Source organism: Malaclemys terrapin, chromosome 1 (genome assembly GCF_027887155.1).
Source record: "Malaclemys terrapin pileata isolate rMalTer1 chromosome 1, rMalTer1.hap1, whole genome shotgun sequence".
Lineage (NCBI taxonomy): Eukaryota > Metazoa > Chordata > Testudines > Emydidae > Malaclemys > Malaclemys terrapin.
The window spans coordinates 95,024,795-95,050,622 of NC_071505.1; the positions used below are offsets into that span (position 1 = coordinate 95,024,795).

General features: G+C 44.2%; 1 protein-coding gene across 1 annotated transcript in view; it reads left to right on the forward strand.

Annotated features, from left to right (window-relative positions):
• MYH9 (myosin heavy chain 9) overlaps window positions 1–25,828 on the forward strand; it is a 97,399-nt gene that overhangs the window by 9,161 nt on the left and 62,410 nt on the right. The window contains exons 2-3 of the mRNA XM_054032266.1: window positions 11,400–11,752; window positions 18,649–18,805. Coding sequence (XP_053888241.1) covers window positions 11,420–11,752; window positions 18,649–18,805 — 490 coding nt within the window. The 5' untranslated portion in view covers window positions 11,400–11,419. The remainder of the gene's footprint in view (window positions 1–11,399; window positions 11,753–18,648; window positions 18,806–25,828) is intronic.

Below are 25,828 nucleotides of genomic sequence, written 5' to 3' on the forward strand. Positions count from 1 at the left end.
TGAAACGCAGGTGGGCAACTTTTGGCACAAAGGACTAGTATACAGACTGTCACAGTGTAGTAGAACTAATTAAAAAGCCAGCCATAGTGTTTCTGGTGAGCTGTAGACCTTGTTTCCATTGTAGAAATCACATTTGAACATGGCTGCCAAACAGCTTCAAGTTTTCATTCTATATGGATAGGGGAAAATATTAGAATATTTATTTGAAATATTATTGGTATGGAAGATAAAAAAAAATTCTCTGATATGCTATTGCATTGAATTTCTGTACCTAGAGGCCAGGATGATATGGCTGTACCAATATTTTCCTTGGTAAGGCCTTGTGCCCTACAGCTCCACAAAAAGTAGCCAGCCCCATTTTTCTTCCCTGTCTTCAAACTAGATGTAATTAACTTAATCCCTGCCCTCTCCTGTGACAAGCAAATGTGTATTTACTACAATAATGTGAGTAGCTGGAGGGTTCTTATACTTAAAGCATCTGACTAAGCTTTTTTCAGCACCCCAAAGAGTCTCATCATCCTTAATGCAAAGTATTGGAGAAGGGAGAAAAGTGACCCTGAGATAACAAGGGGCTAAAACTGTCTGAAAGTCCTTACACCCTCTAATGCAGTGTTCCTGAGGAATTCTACATGTCTGGTCAAAGTTCTTGCTGTTTGTTCTGACTCCTGAGGCAACAATCCCCCAGCAAAACTGTTTGAGCAGCAGGGATGGGCTGCAGTTTTCTAAACTACTGCTATCTCCGTAAGTGGGATTACTCTGTCCAGTGGTCATGAAGTATGTGTTCTCCCTCTGGAATGTTTTCCTTGTGGGCATGCTGTCTCTGGGAGAGGGATTCTCTCCTTTGCTGAGAAAGCATGTACTGTATATCACTAATAACAAACAACAGTTGCAGAAAGCATATAATGCAGGATAGTGATCTTGGAATATTTATTTCAAGTAAACAGTGTTAGGTGACAGCCAGCCTAGATTTGCTGGATTTAAGACTGATTTTAAAGTTAAGATAAGGCCACCCCCTGCGAGCAGCAGTTGGTATTTTCAGACACCAGTGTGTGCGCTTTGTAAGCCCTAGTTAGCTTTATTAAGTCAACTATAAAGTGTAATATGACTTAGTTTGAACAGTGTTATTGCGTGGGGTGGGAAATGTGACTGACCATTGCCATCACCCAGATAAATTGTGATGGTAGTGTCTTACTGTTGTATGATTTGTGTTTTTTGGGAATTCCCACTTAAAAACTTTGTCACAAAGCAACCCTTCTGTGACAAGGACTATACTAGAGGGTGGAAATGCTGCTTCATGCACTTACCAGATAGTGCTTGAGATCAAATTAAGAGAATTCTAAAGCTGGTCATCCAAAAGCATGTATCCCATATTCACCATTCTGAAAATACCTGCTGGAGACCTTTCAAGGGAACCTGTAAGACACACACTAACTCTTGTCTTTCTATCTCATGATTGACCTTGACAGTAGACTACTTCAGATTAACTTATCAGAGAAATTCCTTGTTGCGTGGTACAGAGAGAGGAAAGGTAGAAAGAAGTCTCTTTTTCGGACATGACCGTCCACTTCCAGAATCCAGTTTGCCATTCACTATCTAAATCTTGTATAAATCAGGTAGTGCACATATGTGAAATGAACTAATTTTCCAGCAGGATAGGAATGGTTCAGTGTCTTGAAGTTGACATATTTGGACCCTAGAACTTAAAATTTCTCATCAGTGGTTAATTTACCCCTCTCCTCCAGTTAGTCCAAGTCCCTTTAACCTGTTGTCACTAAGATTCTTGATACCTCGCATATTTATTGCCCCATTCGCATGTACTCTATCCAGCTGAATACGTGATGCCAAAATGCCCTCAAAGTTTCTGGATTACTTTTTCTCATGGCCAGCGGGGCACATATTAATGCTGTGCCTTTTACTTAATGTACAGTAGTAGAAATATTGCAACTGGCAAGTCTGGACAGCCCTAATGTCAATGAATTTTTTAACAAAAATCACCAAACATCTACATTCCAATTATGAAATAAATCATTGTCCAATGTCTTGGATGAGTCAGGATGTGACTAGAAAGGAAAGCAGTGAACTATATACTCCTGAGGGAATTCTGTGCCAAAAAATAAAAATTCTGTGCACACTATTTTAAAATTCTGCATATTTTGTCAAATACAGAGGCTCCAGCATGGGAGTGGGGAGCACAGGTCACTGGCTGACAGAGGTGGGAGATCACCCTGCAGCTTCCCCCCGCCCCCAGACATGGACTTGGCAGTGAGGCTGCACCCAACCCTGACACAGTGCAACGGCTGGGCCTGCCCCAGAAACACTCTGGGATCCTGCCCCTCTGCGCTAGGCGCACCAAGATAGCAAGCAAGAGGGACAGTCTTGCACACGTGCTCAGCCCTGGGCCCCAATCCAGGTGTGGTGCAAACAGGCTCAGCCTGGCATGCTCCAAGTATGGAGGGGCTTAGTGTGGGGGATCCAGGTGTGGAGTGAAGGGGTTCTGTGTGGGGCAATATAGGTGTGGTGTTCGGATGCGGTGGGGATTTGGATGCACAGAGGCTCGTTGTGGGGGTCCCAGGTGCAGGGGGAATGGGACTCTGGGTGGGGGTCCAGGTGAAGGTGGTTGGGGCTCAGCAAGGGAGTCTGGGTGCTGGGAGAGTGGGCACAAGCACTTGGTGGGGTGGAGGTCCAGGTGCAGCTGGTTGGGGCTTGGTGTGGTGGGGGTTTGGGTGTGGGGACCTCAGTAGGGAGTGGCCTGGATGCAGGGGTGTGGGTCCAGATGCAGGGGGAGTAGGGCTTGGCAGAGGTCCAGATGCAGGGGGAGTAGGGCATGGTGGGGCGGACTGGGTGTGGCAGGGCGTGAGTTCAGGTGTAGGGGGGCTCAGTGTAGGGGTTCTGGCTGCAGGAGGTGTTGGGCCTCGTGGGGTCCGGATATAGGGAGGTCCAGATGCACAGGGGTTGGATGGGTGGGTGAGTATCTCCATCTATAGTGAATCCTCACGTGGTGGTTGAAAGGGTCAGGAAGCAGGGGGTTGGAGCTTTCTGGGGGTGGGTCTGACCTACCTCCAGCTGCTTCTTGCAGGGGAAGAGCAAGTCCCATCCTCCGCCACTCCCATCCAAGCCAGGACTAGCAGCTGAGCCCAGCACAGGACAGGAGCCACTAAGGCATCCGCAGCCCCCCCACCCCACCCTCCGTGGTGATTTACCTCTCTGCTGGCTGCTTTGGGTGCCCAAAATGACATGCCTTTGCTGTTGGGGAGGGACACATGACCACTCTTTCAGCTTCCCTTTGCTTCCCCATCATTTTTCTGTGGGGAAGCAAAGAAATCTGTGGGGGACATGAATTCTGCATGTGTGCAGTGGTGCAGAATTCCCCCAGGAGCAACTGTAGCAAGTCTAGTAATGACTTCTGGAAGTCTTAAGTAAAAGCTCCATTAAAAAGAACAAAGCTGTGTAGCAACACAACCTCCTAAAAAAAAGTGAAGATGAGCATAATGAAGAACTTCTTAAATTCTAAGGAGGCTGTGTAGTAGGGTCAGGATGGAATTCCTGTCCCCACCCCCAACCCCACTGCGATCTACAGCATTAGACAGTTGACTGAGTGCACTGACTTTTGGCTTTGTCTGTAGCATCAGGCTATGTATGTTGTAGAGCATACTGGATTTGATGGGCTAGTAGTTAGATCCAGAAAACTATTCTCCTAGGAACAGACATGAAATATTAAACTTAGCTTCTTCAATGATAACTGAGGTTTCAAGCTACAGTTCTATCTACAAACTAGGGTATAACCTTGTTTTTGCTCTTTCCTTGTTCATCTTCCCACTCACTTAATCAGTCCTAAGAAGCTGAGGCCAAACAGTTCCTCAGCAAATTCAGAGGAACATTCATAATGAATAGTAGATGCTGCAGTCTTGCAAGAAGCTGCTTTCAGTTCATAGTCACATGATGCGTTTTAACACTCTCACCGCTTGCTTAACCTACATACTGCACTTTCCAGTTCGGCACCATCTGCTATATAATTAGATCTCTTAAATATGGTTATCTTTTAGTTGTTGTTTTTGATAAACTGTGCTCAGATGGCTGGGGAAGGAGAAATAGTTCTATCAGCAGAACTGAGGCAAGAACAGATTGCTCAGGCCATACATTTGAATGGGACTCCTATCATGTCTATTGATGAATGTTTCAGATCAGCCAGGCTATTCAAGGTCAGATTCTTTAAACATTCTACATTAGCAAAGAGTATCCAAGTTCTCCCACTGGGAAGAGATTCTTAGCTGTGATTGAATTGTATCTTCATCCACCAGTAATACTAGTTCTCTAATGACAGAATCTTGTCATGTCAACAAGACATGGAGTTTGCCCTTCTTGATGGAAGGTCCTAAGTTGATGTATTCAGTGGGTTGTAACTACAGAGTGGTTTGTGGGACAATTCAACAAAGAACTGATGACTTTATATTTGAACAAAGTTCACAAATGTCAGACAACCTAAAAATGTGAACTGCATACACAAAGTGAGTCTGTTTATCTAGCCAGTAACACTTACCTAAAACAAGCTAATCTTCGTTTCCCCCTCTTTCTAATCTTGTCTCTACAATGCTGCCATAAAGGTCACTAAACACACTTCAGGATAATTTCCTATGAAATTTTCTTAGTCATCTAGTAAGACACTTATAAATGTATCAAAAGGTAAGCTTCCAGACAAATCATTCCTGCATGTAGAAAGGGAAGCACAAGCTCCATTTCTGAGTATGTACACTGATGTTCTGTTACAGTGAGCTGTTTCAGACACTACACTACTTCTACCTAGGTATTCTATGGCCCTTACCAGTGCACCTCAAAACATCGGTGAAGTTATCCTGACAAGACTCTAAAATAGGAAAGTATATTCCCATTTTACAAATAGAGCTGATGTACCTGTGACCCTCCCAAGGCCACACAGGATATCTGTGGCAAATCCAGGAACTGGTCCCAGTTCAAGACTTGCACTATAAGACCAACCTCTTTCCCATTAAGTGCTATTCTCTGATAAGAAAGGAGACAAATCTGCCTCAGCATGGTAACTCCTTTTCCCCAGAAATTCTGTTTTAGCACCTATGGGACTAGTCTGGGAATCTCCAGTTAGTGAAAGCTTTGGAAGACTCAAATCAGAAGTCTCCTGGTTTAATACTAGCTGTTTAACCCGCCTTCCAAGTACTACAGTAAATTTGATGCAAAACTCCTGTTAGTGCTCTTTGATTATTTTCAGTCTAACATTACTTCTGCTTTTCCCTAGATAGTTAGTTAGTATAGTCCAAGCCCATCTTGATGAGCAATGGCTCAATCCCAAAAATAACAATTCTGTGGCTGCTGACAAAGTAAACACCGGGGGAGAGGGGGTAATGCAAATAGTTCTGGAAGATTAAATTACAAACAGATAACGCTGTCTTCTTTTAAAGGTCTTGAAACAGTTCTTAGTTCTGAAACTTAGAGGCAATGGTTTTCAGCAAGGGTGGCAACTTTTAGATCTTTTTCAGGTTGGCCAAGGTGAGTTTCAATTTGTAGAATTGTTATATTGGCACCTGATAATCCTGCTGGAGTAAAAGGATGCAGGGAAGAGAACCTCCTTAACTCTCAACCCTAAAGCTGGAAATCCATGGGAAGGCTAAACCTATGGCTACACTACAGAGCTTACTGCACTGCTAGTGCAGATGCTCTAAGCCAATGGGGGAGAGCTCTCCTGTCAACTTAATTACTCCAGCCCCTGTGTGTAGCAGTAGCTCTCCCACCAAGTGCTGGTGTGGACAGCATTATGTTAGGTCAGTGCAACTTGCATCGCTCCGGGGGTGGCTTGTTCACACCCCAAGCATGTAAGTTATAGCACGGTAAGTGGTAATGTGTACAAAGCCTAAGGCAAACTTCGGTCTACAAGGGAATCACACAGACTGAAGTGTTTGAGACAAATGCATGTTTCCTCCTAGTTCCTAAGGGGGACAGATAGTGTCTTAACTAAAAAGCAATGTTTGGTCCAGTCTGCTCAGAAGAATCTGGAAAGAAATGCATAAATAAAGGGTTCTCATACTTTTATTTCATAGTGTGGACTATCTTAATATCTTGTGGGCATCACCTCTCCCATTCGTGACTGTGGAGACCACTTCTCCTCCACTTGAAATTGCACCACATTGTTGTGGTGATCACACAACTACTTACATGGAAAGGAATGTGTTTGTAGATTTCTTTCAATGTGATTTGGCACCTGGATAAAAGAAAGCAAACAACACTTGACTAACCAGCTCTCCAGACTACTATGGACCACTGTTTGGGAATTACTGTGTTAATAGATCTGGAACATTCCCTTGTGCACCATTTCTGAAAACAACACTAGGAAGGAGAATTTTAAACTCCAAAAATTTTTTTAGAGATTTTGATCTTGATACTTTTTTTTTACATTTTTTGTCTATAGGCTGTATTGCAACAAACAGCACAATTATCTTCTCATCTGAACTATCGCCCAATATACGTGTGTGTATATATAAATGTCCATGCCTCATACAATCATGTCTACACCCAAAACAAACTACTGAGCAAACAAACCACTTGCAGAGCAACACTAGTAGCTGGTGTCTTTCCCAGAAAGAATATTACCTGCTCAGCACACCCATTAATTGTTTGGCTTTTAAGCATGACTGCCTGTGTTGATGCTGTGTCTCTAATTACCACATCAGCTTCTCTGGCAAACAGGATTCAGCACGTGGAAATCAGCCTATAGTCACAGCAGAGTGTTGTGATAGCCATGCTCATGAATATATAAAGTTTCATATCTTTTATACTCATCCATGTATAGGATTTCTTAGTATTGTAGTTCATTGGGTACTTGTACATAGCTGGCTTCAATAATTGCATCCCTCCCTGAACTAGGATCTTCTGCAGGCACTTGGGTAACTATGAATTTTTTTGGCCCATGGCCTCACCACTGCAGAGAATTTGGGAACTCAAGGCTCCCAGGGAATAACATTGGCACAGGGGACCTCTGCATTATCATAGACGATGTCTACACAACAACCGGGATTGACGCTCTGAGATCGATCCACCAGCGGTCGATTTAGCGGGTCTAGTGAAGACTCGCCAAATTGACAGCAGATTGCTCTCCAGCTGACCCCTATATTCTACCCCGATGAGAGAGAGAGAGTAAGGTAAATCGATGGGAGAGTTTCTCCTGTTGACCCCCCACGGTGTAGACCCCATGATAACTTGACCTAAGGTACGTCAACTCCAGCTACGTAGCATAGGTCGACTTACTGCGGTAGTGTAGACATCACCACAGAGGTCCCAGGTTCAGGAGGTACTGTGGAGCTTGTCAGAAACAGGCTGGAGCAGTGAAGGATTGGATTGGGGGCAGTAGGTAATGTGACTGGAGCAGTCTGTCTAGGCAATTCCCTCCTACTGTGAGCCCCATAGTTGTGCTAGGAAGCACAAGGTAGGGCAGTGCTAAGGGTTGCCCAGGAATTAGAGGTGCAAACAACCTCTTCTTAGTCCTGGCACTAGTGTTAGCACCAGCCCAGGAGGCCTAATTTTTCTACATGCCCCTCCTGCACAATGCACAACCTGGAATAACTGATGGAGGCAGAAGTGTACCGTAGATGCTGAAGCCATGGGCTAGGAGGGCTAGTTATCAAATGGTATTGTGCACTCCAACTATCTCTCACTGCTGAAGAGTGCAGTCTTACTGTGTGTGAGATGGAGGAGGAGAAACCCTGAAATAAGGGTTTTGACCAGTCTCCTTAATGTGGCTATTATCTTCTTTGTGAAAGGGTCCATACCTGGGTGAGGTATCTTTTGACCTGTGGTCCCATTTCCTAGTCAAAAGGTGTTCATCTCTACCTCAAAATTTGAGGGAGAAGAATCTCCAGACTGTAGCAAATGTATGCTCTGAGTGGAAAGGAAGTCAGGAATATGTATTTTAGGCTGAATGTAGAGCTCTTTAGAATGTAGTTGCGTTCAGTTTAATCATTTCCTGAGGAATCCTAATTTAGCTGAAGCACTCAGCCTCTGGTGTCCTGCTTGATTATAGCCAAAAAAGGCAACTGGTTAAATTCTTGGGAGTTGCATTTGCAGGAAGCTATGTAATGGAGGTTAGAATACATCTGTTGCCTTGCCAAACCTGATACGATCATGGACACAATGAAAGTTTTAGTTCCCTTTTTCTCTCTTTAACCCTTTGGCTGGCCTACAATCTGTAGTAGATATGCAAGGCCACCTGAGATTTGCAAGATCTTATACTGAATCACCAACCCATTCTTCCAAGATCCTGGACTACTTTTCCCCTTCCTGTGTATTCTCTCAGGCCAGATGTCCTGGAGTGTGGTGTAGTGCTAGAATGGTCTGACAGCTGGCTCTCATTTTAGTGGTGGCCTCATTTACAGGTGTGTGGTGTCTAAGCACTGTAGGATTACAAATACTGTTGCTCTACCTTTGCTCCTGCTGCTATCTAGCCAACAGTGGGTGTAATGGGTTGTCTCCTTGGTGCCCCTACTGCAGGTTGTACCTGTCTTGCTGCAGAAATAAGGCCTAAAATACTGTCCAATCACAAGGGCCCTGCTTGTGTCTACTTAGTCTTTTAGCCTCAAGTGTATTCTTAAAACAAGCTTGTTTAATTCCTTGCATTCATGGTCTAACTCAGGGGTAGGCACCTATGGCATGCGTGCCAAAGGCGGCACGCGAGCTGATTTTCAGTGGCACTCACTCTCACTGCCCACGTCCTGGCCAACAGTCCAGGGGGCTCTGCATTTAATTTAATTTTAAATGAAGCTTCTTAAACATTTTAAAAAGCTTATTTACTTTACATACAACAATAGTTTAGTTATATATTATAGACTTATAGAAAGAGACCTTCTAAAAACGTTAAAATGTATTACCGGCATGCAAAACCTTAAATTAGAGTGAATAAATGAGGACTCTCCTCACCACTTCTGAAAGGTTGCCGACCCCTGGCCTAAGATGCAGATTTTAAATCTGAGTCCAAGTGATATTGCTATATGTGGACTACTTGTTCCTTACTGATGGCTACAAAACTTGCAGAGCAGGAACAAGTACAGCATTCAGTACAAAGCAATAGTACAGTTATCCATTTGTTAGAAGGAATTTCCCTGCATGCGCACACATTGTTGGATTGGGCCTCGGCGCCCATCTATACCATAGTTGGCATTTTTCCAGACTTCTCTTGCTGTTGCATGTGCCTGATGCTAGGCTTTAAGTTGATCCCAATGCATGTTTGGGCCAGATTGCTTCTGCAGTGAAGCTCTTCATTCCTGTTGTCTCTTTGGGAAACTCTGCTGTGCCCAGGTGGCTTTGCAGGCTTTGTTTAGGTACCTGAAGAGGAACTGTTGTAACAGTATTTGACAGCCTCCTATTGCATGCACCGACCGTTCTGCCTCTTCTCCTTTTTTCTTCTCTTTTCTGGCTAACTGAAAATTCTGACAAAGTTGCACAAAATCAGAATGAGTTAAGTGACAGGTGGGTGAGCACGGATTCTAAGGGGTAAGGCTGTTTTTGTGAAGTGTCTGGCTTTCTCTGGTTTAATGAGCCCTGGTGCATGTAGTGCCCTAGAATCTTGATTTGCCAACCAAATGGTGCCTTTCATAAATCCCATTTTAGGAACCAGAAAGCGCTTGGCGGAGCCATTTCTGATAGTTTTTGATGGAAGATTAAATCCAAATTACTTTGTTTTATACACTCCTAGAAATCCCCAACGTTCTCCCTGATGCAGTGTCAGTGATCTCTCCATCACTAGGCCTCAGTTATGTCACTGCTGCAAAAACATGATCTTTAAACAAGATAGTGACCACAATATTTCTTAAACCAGAAGGGTTCTGTACCCTGATAAAAATACTGTTGAAGATGTTGGTTCTGTAAAGATGACCTGCAGAGCACAAATAAACTGAGTTAAGCCCAGATTTGTGTTGGGTATCTACCATAATCTGGCTATGGGGAGTACTTAGTGCATTCTTAACCCGCCTTTTAAATTCTCTTCTTAAAATGTATCTTGAGACACTTTGGGATATCTTCAAGGAATAAAGGGAAACTGCCAGCTCAACCCAGGCAATCCATGGCATTTGTAAATGCTGAAGTACATCAAATATCACATTTTCAGTGAACCAGGAAATACCAAAAAGACTTCAAAATGGAGGGGGAGCGAGGAGAGAGCTAAAAAGCTTGGTTAAAACTGTTCTGTAGTGAATTCTGTCAACAGCCTAGATGGGGCGGGCAAACTTTTTGGCCTGAGGGCCACATCAGTTTTCTGAAATTGTATGGAGGGTCAGTTAGGGGAGGCGGTGCCTCCCCAAACAGCCAGGCATGTCCTGGCTCCCGCCCCCTGAAGGTGCGCCCCCTGCCCCGGGACTCCTGCCCCATCCAACCCCCCCCATTCCTTGTCGGGACGTCTGCCCCATCCACCCCTCCCTGTCACCTGACTGCCCCCCGCCGCCCCATCCTCCTCCTCCTCCTCTCCTTCCTGACTGCTCCCCAGGACCCCTGCCCCATCCAACCACCCCTTCTCCCTGACCACCCCTGGAACCCCTGCCCCTGACTGCCCCCTGCTGCCCCATCCAACCCCCCATTCCTGACTGCCCCCGTTTAACCCCTCTGTTCCCCGCCCTCTGATCACCCCAACCCCTATCCACACCCCCGCCCCCGACCACCCCCCTGAACTCCCCTGCCCTCTATCCAACCCCCCCAACCTCCTTACAGCGCTGCCTGGAGCACTGGTGGCTGGCAGCACTGCAGCTGTGCTGCCCAGAGCACCGGGTCAGGCCGGGCTCTGCAGCTGCGCTGCCAGGCAAGAGCTCTCAGCCCCACTGCCCAGAGCATTGCGCCGGCGGTGCAGTGAGCTGAGGCTGTGGGGAAGGGGGAACAGCAGGGGAGGGGCCGGGGGCTAGCCTCCCGGGGCAGGAGCTCAGGGGCCGGGGACCGCGGGCCAGCTGTGGCCCACAGGCCCTAGTTTGCCCACCTCTGGCCTAGATAGTGGTGATATTAGTACAGAAATCTGGTCTTAACTGCAATGCGAACAAGTAGTTATCTAGGTGTTTGTCAGGAAATTACTATAGGGATTGGTGCTTCTGAATTGTCTAACGTGTTTACAACCTTAATTTCAGTTTAACTTGTTTTGCTAGGGAATAGAAAATACATATTTTACAAATGCTAAATACTCAATGTTTCAAAAGTCTGTTCTTTTCCTGTAATTTTAGGAGGAGAAACCTGATCTTGTATGTAATTCCAGCAAGCCACCTGTGATTACTGAAATAAAATTAAGGGGGGGGGGAGGGGAGGCCCTGATAGCCAGGGACCTAAGCCAGGATAGAGTCTGTTTGCCTCTAGGAGTTCATAATGCTGCTTAAATTGTAAAAACTTGACTTCTTTTTTTGTTCTGCCAGGTCACTCACTATAAGTCACCATGGCTCAAAAAGAAGTTGATAAGTACCTTTATGTGGACAAAAACCTCATCAACAACCCCCTGGCTCAGGCTGACTGGGCAGCCAAGAAACTGGTGTGGGTCCCATCGGAGAAGAATGGGTTTGAAGCGGCCAGTCTGAAGGAGGAAGTGGGAGATGAGGCCATAGTGGAGCTGGCAGAAAATGGAAAGAAAGTGAGAATAAACAAAGATGACATCCAGAAGATGAATCCACCCAAATTCTCTAAAGTGGAAGATATGGCAGAGCTGACCTGCCTGAATGAGGCCTCTGTGCTGCACAACTTGAAGGAGAGATACTACTCAGGGCTCATCTACGTAAGTAACAATCTTCTGTACTGGGGGGAAAGGCTTTTATGGGGATTCCATGTAAACTTGCTGCAACCAACTTCTCCCAGACATGCATAGTTAACCTTACACTGCCCCATATGAAACTCTTATGTGACACTGCTGCTTCTTCAGCCCCACAACTCTCCCCTGTAGAATGGATCCCTCAGGGAATGCTGTGGTGAAATGGTTGGATGTTGGCGTTTGAGTGTCGTTGTTTGGAGTATGTTTTGAATATCATTAACTTGCTTTTGGCTAGAAAAAAAGAGACTTTGGAAAGCAGTAAACAGGAAGCCTGATTAAAACAGTACTAAATAACAAAACCCCATTTGGGATGTGTACCTAACATCTGGCTTGCTTTTCCCACATCTGGAACCTCAATGGAAGGGAATGCTAATGCCAAGCTGGCTGTCTAATCTCCCTCTGAGATTCCGGTTTTAAGCACATGTGCCCTCTCCAGTAACAGACACTCTTCTGGGGTACAGGATGTTTTTCTGTGGATGAAATGAGAAATAGCTATCTGAACTGGCAGGTTCTATTCTCTTCCCACCCACCAAAATTTACAAGAGCAACCTTTTACTGGGTTGTTGCCATGGAAATGACAGTGATCTCTGTAGATGATTGACAGACATGCACAATCACAAGGAACAAGGTATAAGAGCCAGGCTCACTGACATGCTTACATGTGCCCAAAGGGGGTGTGCTAGAGGATAAGGATTTGGAATCTGCATTGGTTCTGTAGTTCCTGTTTGTGACTTGCATCAAACAGTGCACAAAAGTCTATCCCTTAAGTCACTGTTAAAGCAGAGGCTGTCAAGGGACATAGGATGAACTAGGTTCATTGGTAATGTAGTGGTTTTTAATGCACTGGTTGTTCCAGTTTTGTTTGGTCCTAGTCCTTATTTGACAATACAGAATAGCGGCAAAATGGTCAGCACTGGAATTAGCAGGAGATATTACTATTAAGGCCTGATGTTCAGTGTCTCTAGGCAATGTAAAGTAGATTCTTTAGTGTGTCTGCTGCCCAATGACCTATTGAGGACATTAATGTTACTGTAGTTCTAAAGAAAATCTAGATGACTGATTTTCCCCCCCCCCCCCCCCCCCCGAACACCAACCAGTAACATTCAAATCTCTCATGTACCTTGTTTGAGCTCTCCAAATGTCAAGAGCATGTTTCTAACAATACATCTCCCATAGTGTGTCTCAGGTACCTGCTACTTAATCACCCAAAGAGGCCTAGTCCTCTTCCTTACCACTTCTGTGGCAGGACAAAGATGATCTCTGTAGCCATTAGCAGAGATAAGCAATCTAATCTAAGGCATATGTTCACTCCCACCATGTAGGTCTGTAAGAACTCCTTTGAACTACCAACTTCTTGGTCAGTGGTTTTCAACCTGTGGTCCTGACCCCTGGGCATCCACAGACTGTCTCAGATTTCCTCAGGAGTCCGCACCTCCATTTGAAATTTTTTTAGGGATCAGCAAATGGAGAGGCTGAAAACCACTGTTCTAGGTAATATAATCCTAACCTACGGTCTTTGGCTCCACTTCTGGCTGATGCTGTGGCCGCCTTTATGCTACTCCAGAGGCACAGGGGACATAGGCAGCTGCTGCAGAATACCATTGTTGGAGTGGGGGTTCTTCAAGATATAGAACTGGTGTCGAAGCTCCATGCCAGCAACCTTCTCCCTGTCTGATGTCAGGGGGCACGATGAGGTGTTGGCTGGAGCTCAGTACATTTAGTTATTCTAGGTTGCTGAATAGCTGATTGGTATTGTGTGTGTAACCACGCCTGCCCCCACCTCCCCAGGCTGTGACTTCTGAGTTGTGCAGCTCAGAATCAAAGCGGTACTTGTGCCTTGTACTGTTGAGAAATGGGTATATTTTTCCCTTCCTAATAAAGCTATTAAATTTAAAAGTAAAGTGTAAATGGATCGTATGTATCCTAGATAATATCTCACTCCTAAATTAAATTAACAAGTCTTGAAACTAGTGGTAGGTAGTCAATTTTAAGTGACTTAAATATTTCACTTGCCTTGCAATAGGCTGCCATTTCACAGGTGTTGAGACGTCCCCTCAGTGATGCGTCAGATAGGTGGTCACATACCCTTTGTGAAACTGGTTATTTGTGGAAAGAAGATTTCCTTCTTAAACCTAACTAGTAATGCATTATGCTAGAGAGAAACTTTGTCCTACCAATCCATCCAAAAACCTGAGTCTGCCCATTAGTGAAGTGAGCTGATCAGATTGGTCAGCAGCTCTCCCCAGTGAGTCAGGTGATTAAGGTGAAGGGCTAAAATCCTTCCACTGGCCAGCAGCTGGGCACTACTCTTCTTGACAGGAAGAGAGCAAGCACAAACTATCTCTGGCATAAAGATCTCTGGAAAGGTCATAAATACAACACAGCTTTGTTCTTGGCTTCTGCCTCTTCCTGCGGGTGGGGGCTCTGTTTCTGAGAAGTGTGTTTGGGGGGGGTGTTTCCCCTATTGTTCCTGTGAAGGGGGGTGGGAAAGCTTGAGACTAAGTTTACAGTGGGGACTCGGAGGCTGTCTACACTGCCACTTTCAGCGCTAAAACTTTAGTTGTTCAGGGGTGTGGGAGCACCCCCCGCCCTCCCAGTGACAAAAGTTTTAGCGCTGAAAAGCGCCAGTATAGACAGCATTTTATTACCAATAAAGCTACTACCCCTCATTCCGGGGGGTTATTTTTTATCGCCGGGAGAACTCCCCCGGACTTCTGGCTAAGAGAGGTGAAAACATTATATACCCTAAGATGTTTGATCAGGGAGTGGCAGACATTTCAGAAACTTGGAAACAGCAAATCAGTGTCAAACTGAAGATTTGTTTCTACAATGGTGATTGGTTTTAGATGACTTTGCTGATGTTGTGATTATCTGCTTTGAGTCTCTGAACTGAGCTTGACTTTAACCCTTCCTGTACTAAGCATGTTCTGTAGCTCATCTTGATAACTTGTTTCCCCCACTGCTCACCTTAAGTGTGCATCCTGGTTCCAGAGCAGAAAGTAAATCCAGAACCTTACAAATATTCCAGTCCAGCAACCACATCAGCAGAGGGTAGACACTGGGAAAAACTTTTTTCCTGCCTAAGCTGTTCTTGTCTCCTGAGTCAAACATGCTTTAATCTATTCCTGTCAGCCTTGCAGAGATAGTGTAACTGCTAAAGAGTAAACCTGATTCTAGTCTGCCCTGTGCATCAATCAAAACACCAGTGAGGTTTAATTCCAGAACTATAATATTGGGCAGTGATATCTGAAGCAAAGCACAGCTGCAGTGGAGACAACTTGTTAGGTCTCACCTTTGTGCATTAGCCTTTAATCTCTGGAAACTTGGGTTCAGTTCCTAGACTGGGGCAAAATGAAAATAAAATTGACAATACAAAGAGCCTAAGATGACTTTTGCACTTCTTGATAAGGCTGGCAGACTGAGTGGAGTAGCAGAGTGAGATCGATCCCTGTATTGGGACTGCAGATCAGGAGGGACATGCATTGGTAGAGCTGTGTAATAAGTATCTCTTCCATGAACCTCAAATACTTAAAAGGATAAAATGAACTATTGTCTTAGAAAAAAGAACAGGAGTACTTGTGGCACCTTAGAGACTAACAAATTTATTTGAGCAGAAGCTTTCGTGGGCTTAGAGAATTACGGCTCTGCAAAAGAGACTGCCCTTAGGTGTTCTCTTCCCCCCCCCCCCATCCCCAAATTGGTGATGATGATGTGGGGGGGAGGGGGGGAGACAACCTTCTCCTTGCTGCATGGCTTCATTGGTCTGGTCGCATTAATGTTCTTTTTGTTGCTAACTGCTGCTCTTCCTGTGCTGCAGACCTCCAGGCTATTCTTGCTTGGAATATGGGCAGTCCTGCTTCACCAGCTTACGCGTCTCTGTAGGAAGCTGTACTAATGCAGACTCTAAATCCGTAGTTGAATCGTTCAGCATTACTTGCTGCCACTTATTCACTTCTTTTTTTCTTTACCCCGGGCCCCTCCCCGCAACAGGCATATTCTCTTCTAATCTGTTTGTTTACAATATCCATATAGTGGCTATAACCCACAATGGCTATTCCCAAGAAAAGCAGCTGCGTAGTTTACAGTATAGCATCTCTTTGAACTCCAGCAAAACAATTGTGCAAGTTCCAGTTAGACTATAACTTGTCCCTTAACAGCATGGCTGCCTGCTGCATCAGCCACACCTGGTATAGGGGAAAAGAAAGGGTGTGTCTGGGGCATTCTGTGGCAGGTGTGGTGGAACAGAGCTTCACTGCATCTGATCCACCATTGGCGTAAGATATGCAACAGACTTGCACCATTGAAGGAAATTAGAGCAGAATGGGGCCTATTAACTTCCACTTGCATCTGGGAGCCATGCCAGCTCTATGTCCAAACACTGTATTGGACATCTCGGAGAATCAGGGCCAATGTCTGCTCATATTACTGTGGCAGAGCAACCCACTTGGTTAAGTCAGGTTCACTGAATTTTAGTGAGCTATCTAAGCATGGCAATGATTGCTCATTCGTGTCAGTTTTCTCTTGGCCTCACTTAAATACCTCTCAACATTGAGCTACTAACCAAGCAGGTTGCTAAATTTATCTAACTCCTTTGGTAGGATTGGGGTCTTCTCTTTTGGAAACTATTCTTTAAATAGTGTGCAAGTTGTCTAGTGTCCTCCAATGCAAGACTAATTCTGAAACCTCCTCCATACACACAGGAAGACTTAGTTGGCATACTTTCTTTTGGAGCGGGGTGTGTGTGTGTCTAATTGGTGCACAGACTTCCATTATAGCCACGTGAAAAGGGATGTGGATGCCCACTGACGGGGTGTGGGATTAAAATCGTATGCCTGAACTTTTGTTTTGAGTCTCAGACACACAAGTAGGGCTAATTATTCAAAGTGAAAGCAACATCCAGAAAATCAGGGTTATGACCATAAACTATGTAACAGATGCTATCTCCACCCTTCTAATTGCCAGTAGTCTAATCTTTACCCTGATCCAGCTGAAGAGGCTAAATCTGATCAAATGCCCCCTGTGCTTAGAGTAGAGGACTCTTTACTACACCAAAACAGTTTTCTTTGAGAAAGTGGGGGAAGTGTAAGATGTAGAATGTGCCAGATATGCCCTATTCTTTTAATAGCATTTCCCATAGGATGAGAGAGTGGCCTTATGAAGCAAACACATGACAATAAAATCTATATGCTCTTTGAGTGACTACAAACCTCAGGAGCAAAGCTTGGATTCTTAGAATATCTAAGAATACGTTCTTCCTTCTGCCCAAAATACTTTCCAATTAAAAAGTGCATTCTGAGACTTGGGTACTAACAAACCTGTAATACTTTCTCTCTTCCTCTTGTCTTGGCACCTGTCTTTCTCAGGTAGGGGTCTTAAAATTGCAGTAAAAGTATCTGGACATTTGTCTTGCCTCAGAACGCTGCAGGATTAAAGCCAGTTGAAACTAAATTCCAAAATTTGGGTTTGGTGTGATGGATGCTAGTGATGGTGGCAAGTAGTCCCTTATTGTTAAAATGGGAGACTCCAAAACAGTTTTACATGTTGATCAATTCGAAGCTACGTTGGACTTGTGACCTTCTTGCTTTAAATGCAGCCCCAGCCAAGTTTGTGTCTTGTATGTGAATGAACTACAGTGGTGCCTCAAAATATTTCCTCTCACAAACTAACTTTGGCTTCACCTCTGAATCAAAGCGTTGTTTTGAATGAAAGGGTCAGGAGGAAGTATCAGCTGTCCATCAAATAATCCAAAGAATAGCTTGCTGGCTACTCCTTCAGGGATTTAGTATGGAGGACCTCTCCTGATCTCGTACCCCTTCCCTTTCTCCTATCTAGGGAAGTGTACTGCCTGTCAATTTTTTACAGCAACTTTAATAGGGGGAAACAGCTGAAAGTAAATCCTTGGTTACTCCCATACAGGGAATTCTCCTGGAAATGAGCCACTTTGTAGGATCCTAACCAAGCAGTAGCCGTAGATTCTAAACCCACAAAGGACCATTGTGATGGTCTAGTCTGACATCTTGTATAATACAGGCCATAGAACATCCCCAAAATTCCTAGAACAGATCTTTTTAGAAAAATATCCTACCTTGATTTAAAATGGTCAGTAATGGAGAATCTACCATGACCCTGGGTAAATTGTTCCAATGGTTAATTACTCAATGTTAAAAATGTATGCCTTCTTTCCAGCTGGACATCGGTTTGTGATAGCATGACTCCTGTACTTCACACTTGGCAAAGGATAGCTCTACTTAAGAATTGATGAATTTGAGCAGGGGGACCATATATGCATGTTAACGGGTGTTCTGTGATATATTAAGAAAAAATGCATGCCTCCCTGCCCATGGTGCTTAATGCAACACATTACTACTTGTCCCTACATTAGCTTATGGATGCTTGTTCCCTTGTGTAGCTTATCACGGGGGTCTCAGTTATACTCTGGACAACTACAGTAAGCAGGCTTTACAAATATGAGCTAGTGCACAATAAAATGTGGTCCCAGGCTTCTGGGAGGTGAACATCTGTTTTCAACAGTAAAGTGTAACTTGGTTTAAACTTCAGATCTCTGAAAGCCGGGGAAACTAGTTTTGATGGGCCCTGCAGTTAGCTGGAATTAGCTAGCCAGTATAGATCAGTTGCTGCACAATAGCATCCTGATAGCATGGAGTACCTAGTAGGGTAGCTTGAAGATGGTTATGTGCCATAATGATAAACTTGGTATTAGCTGTTGCCCAGTTTCTAGTATTGACTTGTGCCTTCCTGTCTCTCTTCACTGCCCCAGTAGAACCTGTCAAGCAAGAAACCCTTAAAAGAACAAAGATCTGTCCGGCTCTTAACCACTGTTAACTGATGTCTTTTCTCTGCAGACCTACTCAGGCCTTTTCTGTGTGGTTATAAATCCCTACAAGAACCTGCCCATATACTCAGAGGAGATTGTGGAGATGTACAAAGGCAAAAAGAGGCATGAGATGCCTCCTCACATATACGCAATCACAGACACTGCCTACAGGAGTATGATGCAAGGTGAGTGCCAACTATGGGACAGTGACTTTCTTAGTGAGATCTTGAAGTCAAAATGATATTCAAGACCTAGTGGGAGGACTTATTGTAAAAGACAGTAAACCTCTCTGAGGATGTGTGGAGGAGTCGCTAGGCAGTGTAACTTCCTGTCCCCCTTCTAAGGAGGGGGAGATATGCTTGGGTGTGTGTATGTGCGTGCTTATAATAAAACCATTGAAATTCACTGCGGACAAACCTAGAGCTGTTTTTGGTGCCGGGAGCAGAGTGTAGTCTGAAACTCTACATCAAGACCAGTTTTTTATTTCATGAAAACTCAATCAAGTTCTATCTTGTCAAGGAGGATAAATACCTATTTGCTAGTACTACACAATGTATTGGCTTTTCATAAATTTAAAAGTAAATACATTGATCAGGATAGTTTCCTGGATATACTTAGCAGAATGCATACATAGTGTCATCAGATATAAAGAATTTAATGCAAAACCAGGTGTGGTTTATGGGTTCCTGGTAAACTGCCAGTGGATTTCTTGGTGTCACTTGGGGATCTTTTATGTAAAGCTCTGAAGATCCTGTATGCATCCCACCTCTCAGTAAGGTGATCTCCTTTTAGAGAATCAAAGCCTGCAGTTGGGGATTCCTGTGGAATGCCCAGTTGTATATAGAGTTAGCTTTATTCTGTCTCTTCCTGTCTTGGTATCTGGATTATGGATGCAGACGCAGAAAAGCTAAAAGGAGTGCCTAAGGGAGATGATGGACAGTCTGAAATAATGACACTTTAGGACAAGACAGCATGGGAGGGTTGAGGCTGAAACTCCCCCATCTTGTAAGCAACTGTTCACTATTAAAAATCTGGATTTGTCACTTCCCCTAGAAGGGCAGAACTTCTATCGCCTTCTGTTTTGGAAGAAAATTCCGTTTGGTCAGTTACCAGTTATCTGGTCTTATCTATAGGGCCCTACCAAATTCTCGTCTATTTTGGTCAATTTCATGATCATAGGATTTTAAAAATTGTAAATTTCATTATTCCAGATACTTAAATCTGAAATTTCATGGTGGTGTAACTGTAGGGGTCCTGACCCAGAATCAAGTTGTGGGGGGTGGGGGGAGTCGTAAAGTTGTTGTAGGGGGGTAGCAGCAATGCCTCCCTTACTTCTGTACTGCTGCTGGAGGTGCACTGCCTTCTGAGCTGGGTGCCTGGCCAGCAGTTGCTAGTCTCTGGCCATCCAGCTCTGTAGGCGGTACAGAAGTAAATGTGGCAATACCATGATCCTCCCCCCTGCTCCCACAATAACCTTGTGACCCCCATTTGGGTTGGGAAATGCTGGTCTCCCCCTGTGAAATCTGTATAGAGTATGGTAAAAGTACACAAAGACCAGATTTCATGGTCCATGATGCGTTTTTCATGGCCGTGAATTTGGTAGGGCCTTGCTTATGTAGCTTGACGCATTTAATGACCTCCATTTCTCCCCGCCCCAACAGCCTCTCAGAAACTCTCCAGCATAGTGAAGCTATAACAGTACGATAGCGTGGAGGGAAAGGAAACAGGAAGAAACTGCTTTCCTTGTGGCCAGATCAGTGACTCAACAAAACTTAAAAGTGGAGGGAGAAATGCCAACAAAGGCTGCTGGAGTACAGTCCCACAGGAGACTTGGCATGACAGATAACTCAAGGTGAAATGGAAAAGCTGCTTTCTGGAGTAGTGTAGGCAGGTCATAGAGTAGTGGAAGCAGGTGGCAATGACTTCCAGGAATAGGAATGCAGTGCTGCTTGTTAAAGAGCATGATTCCCTGCTGAGAAATACAAATATCTTTCCTAGCTGTCACTCTAAAACTGCTCTGCTGCATCCAGAGAACACTGCCTGGAACCTGTCTTTTAAAGAACCTCATTTCCTCTTTAAACAAAGGAATTTCTAAACTCCTTGCTCAAATGACAGGACAAATGTGCCTTCTATTCACTACATGGTAGCATGACTGCCCATAAACCTCTTATCTCCAGTTCACTTCCTCTATTGCTTCCTTCTCTTCCCTGCCTACTCCTTGTCAGCAACAGTGCCAACAGCTGTTTTCTTTAAACAAGCTACTGACTTGTCCTAGCAGAGTTTCTAGTGTGTGGGAAGCACCTTCACTTCTGTGCAACAATGGAGGCAATTCCTTTGATGCTATTGTAACAGGATTCTCTGGAAGATGAGGCTTCCTCTGATTATAACTAACAGCAAAACCACTTGACGGATGTAGAGCAAGCATCCTGTATGGATCTCTGCCAGTTACACAAGTTGGTTCTGTGGACAGCCACACAGTTGTGGCTTAGAAGTGATAGGTGAAGTTCCCTTGCACGGGGTGGTTTGTAGCCAAATGGTCACTAGTATCTCTCCTCATCTTTCTTCCTGACTTTGATGCAGTGTTAACTGTCTGAAACCCAGAAATCCCAGACTTGCATTGTTGATTCACTTCAAGAAGATAAAGGATTAGTCTGTCTGTTTTCTTAGCACTGGTGGGGGGAGGGAGGGTGGGTTTGAGCTCTGCTTAAGTGTTTACCTTGCCTGTGGTAAGGGAAGAGGTAACAGGTGGAGGAAAAAAAGAGGGTTACAGTCCTGCCCCCAGGCAAATAGCTCTCAGCTGTTGCCCCTTTCCCACAACAAATCTAACAACATGATGAATCTGGCAGTCTTGTCCAATTAGCTGATTGCTCCAGGTCCTCTTTATCTAGTCCAGAATAACATAGCCTATAACCACCCTCCTTTGTGCACTTGCTGGGCTTAGAAATCATTCCCAATTGATGGGCTACTGGCTGTGACCACACTATCTATTTAACAAGGTTTTAGTGGGCTCAGTGTGGGTTTCAGTGTCTTGTAAAGTGTATGTATTGGCAGCAAAGTAACTCTAAAGCAACAGTCTCCTTTTTCAAGGATACCAAATGGCAGAAATTCTAAATTGTAGGGATGACATTGGGGTTTGACATTGGGGGGGGGGGAAGGGGACTGTTGTAAAGTTTCTGGTCCCAGCCAGCCTCCTGGGCAATGGAGAGCAACATTCCCATTTGACTTTCTCGCCTTTTGATTAGCCTGTGGGGGAGGCTTGATGCAGCAGCCAGTGGTATGGGAGGAATCTGAACTGAGAACAGAAGATGAAAGAGCCCAGTGCTCTGCAAGGACTGGAGGCATTTAGGATTAATGGTTGTGCCCCTTTCAGAGTCCAATCTGCAGGGAGTCCTTCATGGTATGAATGCTTTTAGAGAAAGATAGCAAGCTGGTAACTCTGAATGGAGAACAGTTATCTCTTGAGCTGATGAAGCAGAAAGCCCTACATGTTAATTTGTTTGGATTCTGTATTTTTTGGTTTCACTGAGTTTATGGTATTTTAATATGCAGCCTGTTCAGGTTTAGGCGTGGGGATAGAAGGTTGTTTTTATTCTGATTTAAACTAAACCAGGAATTGTTTAACCCTTTGTTTTTTGTATTCAAGCTGATGCGCTACCTTTCAGAACTGGGCTTTCTGGCAGGCTGCTGTAGAGGCCCCCTTACCAAAGGTGCACCGGTGCCTATATGTTCAATTGGATTCAGTCGCTTGTGGGAAACTTACTCCAGGGCACTGTGGTGACCTAGAGGCATTATGGAAAATTTGCCATATTTAAAGTGGTGCTGTTTTTATCCCCAGTCTACTCTGCTATGGGGCCTTGGAGGGACTTCAGAATTCTGCTCTTGTTGACAAACTTTGGAAATCCACCAGTGTAATAAAGTTACCATATTTGTGTGTAGGAGTGAAATACCCAGGGTGCCTAAGTGCTGCAATTCTCCTGGTATCTGGCACCTTGAGTGCCTAATGGTTTGAATGCTTTCAAAGGAAGTGGCTTTATTGCACTGAAAAGTTGAAGAATAATAGTTTCATATGGAGATGTTTTAAGCATGCATAGCATTACTCTAATGCAGCAGACGTGTATAAAAGTGTGTGTGTGTGTAAAGTCTTTTACCTGCCTTAAATTTCTAAATAGTCGAGGGTAGTATCTTCAGTAGATCTATTTGAAAAATGAATTTCAGAACTGTTGGAGTGGAGTCTGTTCAAGCTAGTTGGGAAGCTTTCTTCACCAGCATCTGGAGAAGGTGAACAATCTTCTCTGTGAAATACTGATGTAGGGCCAGACTGTCCAGACATGACACCAATGTCTAAAGAACCACACAAAATGGCTGTTGAAATGTCGCACTAAACATTGGCAACAAAACTTGGTCAACAGGGAGTACAATTAGTCCCTAATGGCTTCTTCAAAACTTCTCCCTAGAAGAGTGCTCCCTCTTCTTGCTCCTAATCTACCTATCAGGTCTGGCTCTATCTATTCCCTCCCTGCCAGCTTGTCTCACTTCAGCAAGCAGAACAAGTAGCCGGGAGAGACTGTTTCCTACATGTCCCAGTGGTCAATTGTTGGGTTTTTAGCAGTGGATTGGACAAGAGTCTTAAAAATATGGGGCATATTAAACACTCCTTGATCTCCATAGATTAGCCCCCAGTGATTCTTAAATAGCCAGTTTACTTCTGGTAGTCACTTGGGAGCTAGCCAATCTAAGGGCTAAAGGGAATGAAACATCTAAGGGTACATCTGCACTGCACAAAAAATCAAACCCACGGCAATGAGTATTAGAGCCTGGGTCAACTGACTCGGGCTTGTGCTATGGGACTAAAAATAGCAATGTAGATGTTCCTGCTCGGGCTCTGAGAGCCATCCCCTTCTCTGGGTCTCCGAGCCCAAATGGGAACATCTACATTGCTGGGTTTTTTTTGGCCCTGTTGTGTGAACAAGTCAGTTGATGCTCACTGCCACAGAGGTCTGTTTTGCAGTGTAAATGTACCCTGAAGTACTGAAGCTTTGGATACAAATAATAAAATTTTATTTTAAGGGGAGGAATGTCCCTAGATATTCTAAACTGCACTAGGACAATGTTAGGTTCTAGAAGTATATGTAACCTCTTTAGATTCTATAGCGAGTCTTACCAGAGCTGTTCAGAAGCTTCCTTTTTAAAGAGGACACTATTGCATGTGGAGATATCCTATCTCCTAGAACTGGAAGGGACCTTGAAAGGTCAAGTCCAGCCCCCTGCCTTCACTAGCAGGACCAAGTACTGATTTTGCCCCAGATGGCCCCCTCAAGGATTGAACTTACAACCCTGGGTTTAGCAGGCCAATGCTCAAACCACTGAGCTATCCCTATTGCATGTGGTTCACTAAGAGGCACAAAGTGGCTGGGGAAAATAGCCTGTCAAACTGGATTGGAGGAGAGCTAAACTGATCAAGTCATGTCACTCTCAAACTCTAGAAGTGCCACATGTAATGTAAGTCAAAGAAAATCCTCTATGGATTTGAATAAATCTATGATTAGTTGAATCACAAGTGTTTAAACTCAATATTAACACCTTTATCCCCCTTTGGGAAGGGAGATTGAGGCTCTTCGCAGAGGCCCTTCCCCAGTTGCCACATTTCATAGGAAATACCAAGTCCCCTTGATCTGATACTATAGAACTTGAGCATGAATTACTTAGTTTATAACTCTCAGATGTTTACATATTTCCTAAGTTTGAGTTAACAGGACACTTCTGGTTTTGCTTAGTTTGACTGGACTGACCCAACCAGCATTTCATCTTTTTTGTGTCAAACTTGTATGTGCTGAACTATCTGCTTTGCCCTGGATGTTTAACGCTTGGCAAGTGCTATGCAGTAAATATCTGAACTGGTTTTCCACCAGCTACGTAGCTGTTCAGGTGCTAGAGGTGGCAGCAGAACTGTGGGTTATGGGAGACTAAGTGTGGTGGTTTTAGTTTTAGTTTTGTTTTGTTACAGCATGGAAGGGTCCAGTTAAATTCTCACTAAAAGGGAAGGAAAACTACCAGTGATTTCTTTAGCGATTTGTGCAGGGCTCTACAATAATCCAAAGCAAGAGGCACTGTTAAGTTGTTTGGTTGCTTGTTATACAGTGTTTCTTTTCAGTGGTGTCTACACATGAATTGGGTGATAAGGTTAATGTAGCTTTTGATTTCCATAGTTTATTTTTTTTATAGGTGTTTGTCTTCTCTCGGATTGCACTCGGTAATATTAACTAATTTGCAAGTGTCTTTTTGCTTTGAAATACCATTTCTGTTAGAGCAAAGAACATAGAAAATCCTTTACTCATTTGGTTTGTGCTGCTTACCAGGCATCTTCTGGTTGGTTCTTATAAACCAAAGCTGAAGTGTTTTAGCCAGTTTATGTGGCATTTTAGCCCAGACTGTCAGCCCCTCTGCTGAATACTGTATTGGCACCATGAGCACAGGAGCATGCATACTAGCTTTTTTTCCCCCCCCTTTCAGAACTCCCCAAACATTTGTGTAACCTAAAATTGCAGGTAGACTCATTTATTTTCCAATTTTGCTGTTTCCAGATTCAGACATGGAATTGCTGGAGGAGGGGATCTGGGATCTGGTCCAAGAATAACTTGGGAAATAAGCTTGGATGTTTGTTTCCATCAATAGATGGAAAAACTTGTGTATATTTAACTTTTTCGTACAAATCTTTCAGCTTAAGATAGCATGAAGCTGAGACTTCACTTCAGCTGATTCCTTTCTTGTCCATTCCTAGAAGTTCTGTTGCTATCCCTGTCCAAGGTCACCTTCATATTAATTCTGGTTTTGGATCTTGGATTTCGACTCTGTCTACACTAACATTTTACTTCCAAATTTCTTCCCAGTTGGAGTGCTAAGAAAAACTGTCTGCTGGCTTTTTAACCACAGTGCTTCTAACCCTGCTTGCAGCACGTCTAGATGGCATGCATGTTCAAATATCACTGGTCGGTCTGTGCTGGCATTCCCACCAATGGATTAATTACAGATTTATTCAAATCCATGGAGGGGCCACTACAGTATTTTCTTTGACTTACATTACATGTGGCACTTCTAGAGTTTGAGAGTGACATGACTTGATCAGTTGAGCTCTCCTCCAATCCAGTTTGACAGGCTATTTTCCCCAGCCACTTTGTGCCTCTTAGTGAACCACATGCAATAGTGTCCTC